The sequence below is a fragment of the Chelmon rostratus genome, chromosome 4, assembly GCF_017976325.1.
Source record: "Chelmon rostratus isolate fCheRos1 chromosome 4, fCheRos1.pri, whole genome shotgun sequence".
In the NCBI taxonomy this organism is placed as follows: Eukaryota; Metazoa; Chordata; class Actinopteri; order Chaetodontiformes; family Chaetodontidae; genus Chelmon; species Chelmon rostratus.
Genome location: NC_055661.1, coordinates 8867913 through 8880643, shown reverse-complemented (window position 1 = coordinate 8880643; position 12731 = coordinate 8867913). Strand labels below are relative to the sequence as shown.

The following is a 12731-nucleotide window of genomic DNA, read 5'->3' as shown; positions in this document are numbered from 1 at the left end:
TTTTGTGTATCAGCTTTTAATTATGATTTTAATAGACGTGTTGCATTACAAGTAAATTAACAAATATATTGAACAAATTGAGTCAGTCTTGGTATGGGTGCTTACCTGATACATCCAGGAAGGTGCGAGCTCTTCCTGTGCCAGCGCTGCTGATGGCAATACATTCATAGTAACCCTCATCCTTCAGAGTTACCTGGGGTATTTCCCATGATGCACTGTCAGACTCACTAGAATCAAAAGGAAAAACATTAAGTACCTTTATCCTCAGTATTTGTTGAGGGTAATGCTGAATCCATCAATCTCTTACTACTCATCCCTTGATATGGTGAAAATCCAATCGGATTTAGTCACACAGGAGTGTAGAGATGGAAACACAATGTGGGAGTATTAACCTCCTCCAACAGTGTTGGAAGGAGGGAATGGTTCAGATACAGTCTGTTTGTCTGTCTGCCTGCTGGAGAGATATCTCTCAGAAGGTATCAACAGACTTTCATGAAATGTGGAACCAATAGTTGTTGGCCAAAGGGGTAATGGGTATGGTTTCTCAGCATGTAATGACCAAACAGAGTATCGAATCATCTTCAACCTTTGTGTGTCAGCTGGGAGAAGAGGGACAAACACTTGACCATCAGCCAAATCCAACAACACAGTGCATCTGTGGAGCTTATTTCCAGTTTGAACATGACTGTGGGGCTGATTTCTTCCAAAGCCTGGTAAGACAGAAGATCAGCAGCCTATAAAGCTGCTGAACAAATAAACCGCTGACTAACAACATGTTGCTGTGATCATACCGGAAATGCATAGGTGGCTAGGACTTTAGCAGTACAGTCATAAGAATGTGTTCATCTACATCAACCTGACTTTAAACAGGTTGGAAATGGGACATGGAGAAAATGATGTTATGGTCATCATATGGAACTGGTATATATTGACAATTCCTAAGTTTGGCAGAGGTATGACCTTAATAAGATGTCTTTTCCTCTTGACATCAGACTTTTGGGACCTTTGCTTTTCTGTAGAGAGATCAGCAGATGAAGGATCCCTGTTCTGTACTGGAAGAGTTTCTCCTTATCTGAATCGGGGATCTAAGGAAAGAGGGTGTTGCGCATGCTGTACAGATTATAATATTATTATTATTTTATTATACCCCATCGAGGAAAATTTGTGATTTGTGATATTGGGCTGTAGAAATAACACTGACTTGACTCAAACTTAAATGGCAATCACTGAACAGACACTGAACTGACATAGTCCTGGCCAGCAATGCTTACCTGAAGAGCTGGTCCACCCCAAGTCGCCTCCCATCCCTGCTAAAGCGAAGAGTGAAGGGGATCAGGCTGTCTATTTGGCATCTGACAGCCCCTGCCTGGAGGTAGTAACCACGAGTTGTGGCTGGCATCAGTACCTTAGGGGCATCTAAAAGAGAGATAAAGAAAAACAGCAAATCTTTCAATCATCAGTTAATCTTTCAGTCAGTTAATCAATCGAATCACTGAGCAATCCCTCACATCGTTATTGCAATATGGGTGACAACATGCATCACTGACCAGGTATAATACTGGAGAAAGAAACGCTGGAGACTCTCTGGAACAGGAAACCATCAAGGTCATAGCCTGTCACCCTCAGGAAGAAGGCCTCATTGGGTGGAATGAACTCTGTGATGTTCCAGAGGCCGTATGGCTGGCGCTCGGGGTAGTAGCGGATTGGCAATGTTTTGATCACTTCGCCCGTGATTGACAGGAGCTCTAACCTATCGGCTCGAGCAGGGGGTGTAAGCCCGGTGGTGTTCAGAAGGATGTGGGTGGGAATACCTGGAAAGTTGTTGCAAATGAACACAACAGGTGACAGTGAAAACAGACAACAGCTGTGGTATCCTTTTTTTTTAAACAATTTGGTATGGTTGACCTCACTGACCTTGAACTGGCCTACTGGAGGTCTGTTTGAAGTCCATGGTGGGTTTTCTGGAAAACCCGGCTCGAAAGTCAATGGTGCTGAGACCTGAGATACGGACTGAGTGTCTTCCCTCACTCGAGGTCTGTATCAAAGAAACGGGACATGTACATTTATTTTGGACTCTGCTTGTATGTCTGGTAGTGTGGCTGAGATCTACTGGTTAGTACATCTGTAATTCTACCTTTATATTCATGATCAGGTTTTTCTTAATATGCTGTGCAAGGACAGAATCTATCTCACATCTTCACTATTTAAAAACTGTTGTTTGATAAGTAGGATTAGTGGTGATAATAATCTCCAAGACAAGTCATGTTTTTTCGTGATACACTTGAATCACGAGGAATCGCTTGTGATTGGTTCATCAATAGGAGATAATGCTTTAAATGTGTGCCCCTGCAATGTTACTGCTTTCATTTACAACATAGCAGTACCAGCACTTTCCCCAAAGTGTTACTCGGTCTTGTTGTGGGAAACAGTGGTACAGATTCACCTGAATGTTGATCGCTGCTCCCATTCACACATGACCCCATGGAGGTTTCAGGGATACACTGCATGTGTGAAAGGGCCTAAAGGCAGCACTGAGTGGTCCCAATGACAGACACAGGCACACTTGGACTGCTGTGTAACAGCCTTTTGTATGCCAACCATCCCTGCATGTACAGACAAGCCTTTCCAAGTAAGCCAAGAGTGACTGTTGAACATCCCACAACCTAGCTTATAAAACATCCACAATTCAGAGATGACCCATTCAGTCTGACATTCGCACTTTAATTACACAAACACAACCACTATAATCAAAGAGTGGCTAATGGCTCATGTTGTCTTCATCATGTGGATGTCTTTTGAAGCTTTGAGGGAGACAGAGACAGAGTAATTACAATGAAATATAGGTTGGTGAGAGGGGGAAACTCCTCACCTTAGGTAAAACACACTGGAGGTGTCATAGACACTGACTCACAATGCGAAGTGAGGCATGCAAACCTAAACTGTCATTTGCAATTGCCTGAAATGAAAGATAACGTGTGGATTTACTGTATTTTGCAGTTCTACCCGACACAAACTTAAATTCCCTGTGAAAAGAAATCTACAACACAGAACAGTGCAGTGCATATAGGCAGACAAAGCTGGAGGTGAAATGGCTCAAACAATGAGGCAACATGAGGACAAAGGGGATCTGGCGCAGCCTTAAATGCTAATGCCTGCCATCATGAAAAACAATACATGCTGTCATCAAACCTGCCCTAATGGCCACCATGGAATTGTCCCGGGTCTTTAAAACTGGTTGTAAATGAGGCCATAATTAGGGGAGAGGTCCTTTAAAGGTCATGCCCTTACCAAAGACAAGAATAGTCCCTGTCATTAAAGCTGCTCATTTCCCAATTTCACACCCACCCAGACAGATAGACCAGCACAGGTCCCAGGTACACCCTCACTCTGCTGAAGATCCTGTGTGGCTGAGGGGAAATAACTGACACAGATTTTACAGCAGAGACCTGCTGGTGTGATTATTTAGAACACGTGCAAAGAGAAAAGTCCTCACTATTTATGGTGTGATTTACAAGAAAACTGACCAAGCTGCACTATTATGAATCATAAAGCGACATTTGATTTGAGCATATGCTTTGATTGAATGCTCAAGACGGAACTGTGTGAGATTCTGTAAAGGTTATATCACATTACAGTTCATTTATGGCTTTAATGTGTTATTAAGCACTTTGAACACTGTACGGGAAAAGTCCATTCATTCATCTCAATATACTAACACATTTGACCAGACCTGTTGCTGATAACAACATCGTCTATATAGAAAAAACTTTCACTCTGAATCCAGATTCGCATCCTGGATTACACAAATGTATTTTTAGGACTTTAAGGGTTAGGTCTATTCTATTTTTTTTCACAATAGCAATCTACAAAATTAAAATCAAGCAGCATGAGGGAACAGGGTGGAGTTTAGTCTTTGTTTTCTCTGCATTTGGAAGAAGACGGCTCTTCAATAAATATTTTCTGCTGCGTCAGGTCCTGTGCTTGCGTAAACTACTGATGTGTCTACACATCAGGACAGAAGAATAAAAGGAGAGAGAAGCGCAGACTGAGAAAGAGAAGAGCAGACACAAGGAACAAGCAGGTAGATAGCAGGGCACTGCCTTTGAGCTGTTTGCATGCTTTTAAAACGAAAGCCTTTCTAAACTATTATCATGGGCTATAAAATTCATATGAAGCTTAAATGCACTCATCGGTGCTGACGTCACTGCAGGTCTGATGAGTGAACTCAAAGAAGTCTCACCTGGATGACTCTCAGCACATATTCAAACATGTACACACACGCACGCATGCATGCACGCACGCAGACAGATTGTGACAGATAGCACTGTAACACAACTCTATGTATGTGTATATATCTATATATACCTATCTATCTCTCTCTCTATATATATATACATATATATGTGTGTGTGTGTTTGTGTATGTATATATATATATATGTATAGAGAGAGAGAGAGAGAGAGAGAGATAGATATGACAGGTTTCCACATGTGAAACTGCCATCAGGGTCACTCTTTGATTGACATTTCTCTGATTTCATTTCACCTGATATCACTTCCTCCTTGCGCCAAAAGGAAATCACACTATTTCTTCTACACTAATAATAATATTGTAGTATTATTTGCTAATGGATTGCAACTAGTAATAGTAGAAGAATACACTATTAATTTAGCACAAAGTGAAAGTAAGGTAGCAAAAGTGTAGAAGCAGGGGGTGATAGTGGGGTGAACCCACCAATTTACACTCCACCACAACATCCAATTAAAGGCAGATTAAAAAGGATCAAATTCCCTTCACACATGATCTATAGCCTGGCTCTGACACTGGGGTGTCATGGGCCATTAGCCTTACTGAAACCCAGCATGGCAGAACAGCAAAATCCCCCAAAAGTATTTATCCACATTTCTTTCGAAGTCCTGGGAAACACAGCTCCAGATGAGAGGGAGATATATTTAGTCTGCAAGGCAGATAGAGTGGTGTGTGTGTGTGTGTGTGTGTGTGGGGTGGGGGTCGGAAACAGCAGTGTTTAGGAGGATAAATGGGAAAAACAAGGTGTATTGGGACTGAAGAGAGAGAACAGCAGATCCTCCTGTGCTTCTCTGTGGGAGAATTAGGGAGTAAATTTGTTTGGATGAAATGCACGAGGAAACGGAAAATACAATAATCGAGAGAAAGAGATTAATGAAGACAGAAGGGAAAAGAATGAGAGGCAAACACAGGACAGGAATAAGACAGGAGGATGCAGTTTCTCTTTTTTATGTCTGTTTGATTTCCTTCATCACGTGCATGAGCTCTGTCCATGGAACTGAAGTTGGCTGAAGTCTGAAAGACCTCAATCAAATCCTTCCGATATGATGTTCAAGCTGATATTAAACAGAACACACTGTGATGCCGAACTATTCACCTCTGAGCATCTTTTAATCCCAGTTTCATTCAACAGGTACCCCCCATAGAGTGTTACAAAGCCAACAAATCTAACGTAAACAATCAATCAAAAGTTGCAAAAGGTCTGCCAGAGGTAATGCAACTTACTGAGGAGTGTTTTTTAGTCTCCATCACACAGGAGGAAGAGGACAGCCAGCAATGCTACAGTTAGAAATGTTGAGCTCTTTCCAGCTCCAGGGCTCCGTACACTGGTGTTTAGTAAGAGACCACAGCATGAGATTAACCCGTGGGTTAAATGCAGACACAGCTGGGAAGGCCTTGTTTCATCTTATACACTAAAACAACCTCAGTCCAAAAACGTTTACTTTTTACTTACTTTCACTTTTTTTGAGACAACCCTACATCTCGACGAATGAATGCATGCCATTTAAACTTAAACTTTAAATACAGTAGTTCCCCCGGACTGACCTATAATGTCATTACTGCCTACTCAGATGGGACTGGGGAGGCTTTAAGAAGCATGACAAGAGGAAGAGAAGAGGCGCAATGAGAGACACTACAGTTGTATAATTCAGGGAAGTGATGAGAGCCAAATTTTTGGATGAATAAAAAGAGCGTAGAAGTGCTGGAACAAATCATGGGAAGTCCAGTCCTAACCTACAGCACAGGTTCAGCACACATGCATGCTTATCTGCTCACAACTGCACTTTTCCTTGAGAGGAAACACAGAGATGACACAGTTTTTCATCAAATCTCTTCCCCTGTAAATCAAATGGGCGCGAACACATAACACAGCTATGCAGAGATGAGGGAAAGTGTCCCAGCAGGGGTCTACAGAGAATACAGGGGCCACAGAGGCCCCCTCAACAAATCACTCAGGTAAAAATGCTTGTCATTTCCCAACATCTGGCACTGACAGTGCAGGCAGTCAAATGTGTGACCTTTGTTGAATTACTTTGGAGAGAAGCAGAAGACAACAGCAAGGGTGCCCCCAAACAGAGATGTAGCAGGTTGTGTTGACAGCAGTGGCCTTGAACATGCCAGAACCGTCTTTAAAATCATCTGAGTGATCAAACCTGTCTTTCTGATCATGTGTTTGTTTGCTCAGAGATACTTTCACAAGACATCACGCGTGCTGAATTGGTTATATATCACTGTATCTCAACATGCTGATATATTACAGCAGTATTTCAACTTAAGAGCCTTCCTCAAGGGCATAGCTCCCTCCTGGGGTGTGAGTTGTGACCTCATTCCAAGGATATACTACTGAACTATTTGCAGTAAGTCTTTCTAACAGACAGCTCAGCTCTGGGAATTGTTCGGAGGAGCCTGTAATTTCACACACATTCCCAGGTAAAGAATGAATTGTTTACCTTGATAGACCACGTCCCAGGCTGTGGGTCCTTGATGTTGACAACTTTGGCAGAGTTGGGAATATGCAGGAGCTCAGTCAGGCCATCACTCTTCCCCACAAGCTTCCCTAAAGGCCAAGCATGAACAATTATATCTTTTTTGCAGCTTTGATGGACAAATGAACACTTCTTGATGAATGGTTGCAAGTTGCATACAAAATATTGATGTTAGTTGTCTAAACAGAAAGATATAGAATATGGTCCTATGTCCTATGATGCATACAAAAAAGGTATGGTTTCTTTTTGGTGTGCTCACTTTAACTCTACCTGCTCTGTGCACTGCACTACACCTTCTACGGTTAGCTTTATGAACTAAAAAGTAAAATTTCCTCCTCATCTTCAGCCTCTTCCTCTTAACACTTGATGTTTCGATGGATACAATATTGCTTGTTTTTAAAGTCCACTGTGGCTGAACTGGCTTAGTGTGGTGGTGGGCCAACTCAAGCAGCTAGAACAGCTTCCATGCTCCTCATCATCGACCCTTTACATCTGAACTGCACTACTGGAGCAATGGAAGATCTGTTTTCAAGTATTTATTCCCTCATTTGGGGTTTTAATTGTATGGTGTATAACATGTCAGTTCAAAATCTCCCACAGATGTTCAGATGGGTTGAGATCTAGTGGCTTCGAAGGCCTTAACACCTGATTCAGATTATTGTGATACTCATCAAATGAGCTTTAATATCCTGTATAGAAGCATCTGCATTCATTATGTTTCTGCGCTCAGCTTTTCAGTTTTTTTTCTGTTTCCTTCGCATCTTTTTATATGTACTAAAAACACCTCTGGAACCTCATTGACTATCCTGTTTGTGTATGGTAACACTTATCATACCCTGCGGGTTTTTTATCTCAATGTTAGGCGCTGGGCCACTGAGGGCCACCGTGACTTCCTTGAGGCTGGGGTCAAAGGGCATCTGCCAAGTGTTGCTGACCCCACTGAAGTGATCAGTGGACAGCAGGTGGACCTTAGACGACTGCACCGCCTCCTCCACCCATTTCAGAACCTACAGCGATGGGAAGAAAATGTGGAGAATGCAGGAATTACACATCATTTAATACAGTGGCAAACGTGCTCTGCCTCTACGATGGAATAGAGGCTAAATAAGGTTCTGTGTATTAACGCCTCAGTGTTCGAACAAACACCGCCGTGAAAAGGACGTCACATCATACATTTTAAACATGAGTAATCTACCAACTAAAACACACACACACGCACACATTTGCCCCCTCAGCTGCATACAAGGTCATCCCCTTAACATGTGCAAAGCTTTCATCAGGAAGTTTCTCACATTCTCCCATGTCCTGCCCCCCCTGATCCCCCCCGTGTCCCTCTGGAGAACTCCACAGCTACTGTGTGAGACCCAGGCCCTGATGCTATTTAACTCAGAATGTGTAAAGGAGCGATGTGATGTAGTGCATTCATTCCAAAAGGACTCAGGATAAAGCTGGTTGCATGGAGAAATCGAAATATTTAGACTCAAATGTAGTGAAATACAACAAAAAAACAACACATTTTCTTGATTTGTATTGATTTCTCTTCCTGAAACCACAAGCATTTTTGTACATCAACATGTCACCGCCTATTTAAATCTGTTTCTTTAGAATAAGCACTGAAAAAACTAAACAAACCACGGTCAAGATATTTTAAAACAGTGTTTCTCAGAAGTAGTTACAAAACTACAGCACAGCAAAGACAGACTGTAAGAGGAGTTTTGCACGTAATCCTGCAAATGTTTAGTGAAATGCCGCTGCTGATGAGCCAAAATAACATACAAAGACACACAGAGAAGGTGAATAAATAGAGAAATGGGAGTTTTACTAAAAAAATGGACAAGGGTCGAAGGACTTTCATGCAGTCTTCTGAAGATTGTTCAGAAATGAGAATCCCTTCCTGTCATCCCTTCCTTACAGTAATAAAACAGCAATACCATTCAAACTTCAGCGTTGACTCACTGCCCAGTCCAAGACTGTTGATCTACATTCCTTGGAAAGGTTGTAAAGAGCTATGGTATGCATCAATCAATTAAATGTTTCCTGCACATTTGATCTGGAGTCCAGACTTGAACGTGGGCACAGCCAAGCACACGAGAGGCTGTAAAACCTTCTACTGCCATTGAATTTACACAGCTGAGGTGTACAACCCAGGCCAAGCTGAAATTATTTGAATACTGTGACCAAAGATCCTCTTTTGAAACCAGAAAGTTTTTTCTTCTGACTCCAAAACCTGAAAATTTGTACTTGTCAAAGAAGCGAAGAGAAAAGAAGTGCAGCTCTAAATTTCCTTTCAGGACTGAACTTACCTCGTTGACCTGCTTCTTGTCTAGATGGAAGACCTGCCCTGAGCTGGTGGAGGCGATCTCCTCGTAAGCCTTGTAGCCGATGTGAGTCCTATCATCACAGTCCCCTGTCAGCACAAACACCACCTACACACACACACACACACATAAAATGTGATCTCTTTACCCCTAAACCTGTATATAATATACTGTACATTACAGTAATATCCAAACCTGTGACTGCTTCTGCTGAATGAGCTGCAGGACTTCATGGGTCAGCCTGTAATCTTTGGAACGAGCATCTGTGAAAACGTAAATATAGGATCCCGGCAAGGAGATCTCCAAGGCAATCTTAATGGCACCAATGCTCATCTCTGGACAATCCCCACCTCCCTGAGAAAGAGAAGGATGTCATCAGCAAATGGCGTGCATGTACATGAATATGCATGAGTTTGTAAACCAGTAAAACAGTTCTCTGATTTGTTCAGCAAACTTGTTGGTTATACTCAGCTGTAGCACACAGCAGGTTCGCAGGCACGCGTGCATTACAAAAATCAGAAATACGCAAGTTGTTTTCGAACCATGCCTCTACGTACCAGGCAGCAACTCAACTGGGTTATAGAACGCACAGTGTCGTGAATGGGATCACTATGGGTGGACACTGTAAATAGTTTGTACTGTGCTGAGGAAGATCATGTCTATTAAGCCCACACTACGCACGTATGTGTACCAAACACCATCTCCTGGCACTCACATGAGCACCTGGCTACAAAAAAATTATGCGCACCCCTGGTTATAGTATGCAGGTAAAATATGGCCACTTTGTTAGGTACATCTGTGCAATCTAACACAATCCAACGCAACTTCCCTGCCATAAGATGTACCTTTACGAAGCTCATGATATTCAGTTTTTGGTGACATCATAAATGTGATGTTTATTGTTGAGGTCATAGTTTAAAGGTGGTGCTGTACTGGACTACGTTATGCTGCCAGGTATTTTTTCCCATTTCCAGACATGAGGGGGGCAAAACACATCTCAAATACATGCAGTCCAGTACAGCACCACTACTAACCACAAACTCAATGCTAAAACATACAACTGAATTAACGCCTCTCAGGCAATGGCAACAAAATATTTAAAAATTTTAACTTTAAGTAAAACAGCATTTGAGTGAAAGTTGATATTTCGGCCGGTAGTCCTTGATGCTGGACTTTCCTATCAGCAATACAAAAAAAAAAGCAGCACGAACTTCATAAGACACAATGACTGCCAATATCTACTGAACTTGAGCTTTTAAAGATATGCAGCTGAAAAACAGACAAAGGGGTAAAAAGAACAATCTTGGTCCAACCAAACCGGCAGGAGCAACAAACAGAGTTAAAAATGTATGACCATGTGTGTGTGTGTTTAATCTGTCTTTGCAATCCACTATTCTCTCCCTGTCTCGTATGTGTGGTCAAAGACAAATGTCTCCTGCAGCATTCCAACAGATATTTCTGTGTCTGTGGGGTTCAACGGTTAGCTATCATGCATCATCCCCAACATCTGGAACGGAGTGACCCATGATATTAGGCTAGGGGAGGCGGAAGGTTAACAGACAGGAATCCTCTGTCTCTCCTGAACCCCAACATCTCTCCTTTGACCAAAAATCCACTCCCCCATTCCAAAGTCGCCCCCGACACTAAGCCTGATAACCCCTCTGTGCACTTTTGTTCTTGTGGCTTAAAAATATGCAGTGTTGCCAAACATCTTCACCCTGAGACACGATGGCGTTCACGTCAGAAGTATTTCAATTTCAAGAAAAATGTCAAATCCAAATGATATCTTTTCCATGTGCCCTGGCCAAAACCTCTTCAGGGGCTGTGCAGGTGAAGATGTGAGGGGAGGAAAAACAGACGCAGGAATGAAACAGCAAGCGAGAGGAAACTGGATCTCGTCCATGCTACACACAACACGCTCACACGCCAGATCAACAGCAGCACGTGCCAAGGATGCACAGGCACTGGCCAAATCTTTTTCTTCAAAGGACAGACCTCTGAATATTGCTTGTCTCTGTCTGTGTCTGTCTGCCTCTGTCATCCTTAGACATGAAGAGTACCAGTGCCAGTTTGTCTGCTTTGCTTAAGCAGTACAAAACAAGGTTTCTGCACAACGTCCTGCCTCTCTTCAAGTGATTACACAAAAATTTTAACTTGGCGGAACTCTGTTTAGCTTTCTAGCCATTGTATGTTTTTGTTTATACATTTGTTTGTAATTGGGCAGGAAGGCAAATAAACTTGGGACCAAGAAGGGGTTTTCATTAGCAAAAGCAAGGTCAACATACGATCAATGCCTTGGAGCGCTCGAGTCCCTATTGCAGCATTATATGAAAGATGAAAATCCATAAAAAAACTGGAACAGTAATCACAAGTCTGTAAAGTAAAACATTTCTTTCATCATCCAATGTCGACTAACTGATCAGACTTGGTCTTAATCAACTAACAAACGTTTCTGCCCAGACGTCTGGTATGAGCACAGTCTGCCGCTTTGATCAAGGCCAGATGACCTTCCTGCTGCAGCATCCAGGCTACCGCTGCTATTGGTGGTTTGACGAACGTGACCTCTGAACCCACCTGAACGTACAGCTCTCTCAGTTCAAACTGGAACTTCTTGGGGTCTGTTGTGATTGTTACGGGTCCGATCTCTGCAAAGAAAAAAAGAACAACGACAACAGAAAGAGGCTGTGTGATTAATAGGGCCACAGGCTGAAGTCTGCATCAGATGAATAACTGAAAGCATTTTTGTTTCCTAAACTCCTCTCTTTAGCCAAATATTAGTCTTGGCAGATGTGTACGGATGTCCAGATTAAAATGTCACATTATGGACTGCAGTGAGGAAAAACTTCAGGAAAGGAGATATATCTAAGTAAGAGAAGGGAAAGAGGTAAACGTGAGAAAGGCTGAGAAGACTGACAGATGATAAAAACATAAAAGGAATGACAGGGAGGATTGGAAATATAGTCTTCAAATATTTCTCAAGACAGATATAATGATGATGAAAATTTGAAGGTCTGTACTGTAAGCTCTGAAAAGCTGGTACATGTCACAAACCACAACTTCGACTAGATATAGTGAAGGAAAGAGTAGACAAAGGTGCAAATGATGAAGCCCATACTGTCAGGAAATAAAGAGTTAAGCAGAGTGAGGTACAGATTATGTGACGTCAGTTTGTGAATGATTGATTGAATTTATTCCCAGATTTATTGAAAGTAGTCTAGCATGACTGACACTGGTGATTCTACTGCTGATTCCACTGGGACTCCTGAAATAATGATCTCTAGAATACATCGTAAATCTGAGGTATGACAGCCTTCCCTTCGGATGCGTGTGGTTATACAGTATGTGCTGTCCAGTCAAGTTAGGTCAAATATATATTTAGTGTGTATCGCCCATATCACACGTTTGTCTTGAAGGGATTTTTATTTTGTACACCATACAAAAGAAGACCCAGGACACGCTGGAGGTGTTTAATGAATAAATTGTTATATTTTATATATATATATATATATATATAGTATATATATGCTATTGTATTGGCTCCTCTGTGGTTGCAGATGAAAGGCTTTTCAGTTCAATTATTGTCATGTTCTTGTGTCAGTGTCCACTTAGGATTTTAGTG

The 12731-nt window shown here is 42.0% G+C and overlaps 1 protein-coding gene across 1 annotated transcript in view; it reads right to left on the bottom strand.

Annotated features, from left to right (window-relative positions):
- The window catches only part of hmcn1 (hemicentin 1), an 85870-nt gene that overhangs the window by 58481 nt on the left and 14658 nt on the right, over positions 1–12731 (bottom strand). Inside the window, exons 2-10 of the mRNA XM_041934630.1 lie at positions 11687–11757; positions 9308–9466; positions 9098–9220; positions 7630–7801; positions 6759–6865; positions 1915–2035; positions 1548–1811; positions 1272–1416; positions 106–227 (exon numbers count right to left, since the gene is read on the bottom strand). Of these exons, the coding sequence (XP_041790564.1) occupies positions 106–227; positions 1272–1416; positions 1548–1811; positions 1915–2035; positions 6759–6865; positions 7630–7801; positions 9098–9220; positions 9308–9466; positions 11687–11757 (1284 nt within the window). The remainder of the gene's footprint in view (positions 1–105; positions 228–1271; positions 1417–1547; positions 1812–1914; positions 2036–6758; positions 6866–7629; positions 7802–9097; positions 9221–9307; positions 9467–11686; positions 11758–12731) is intronic.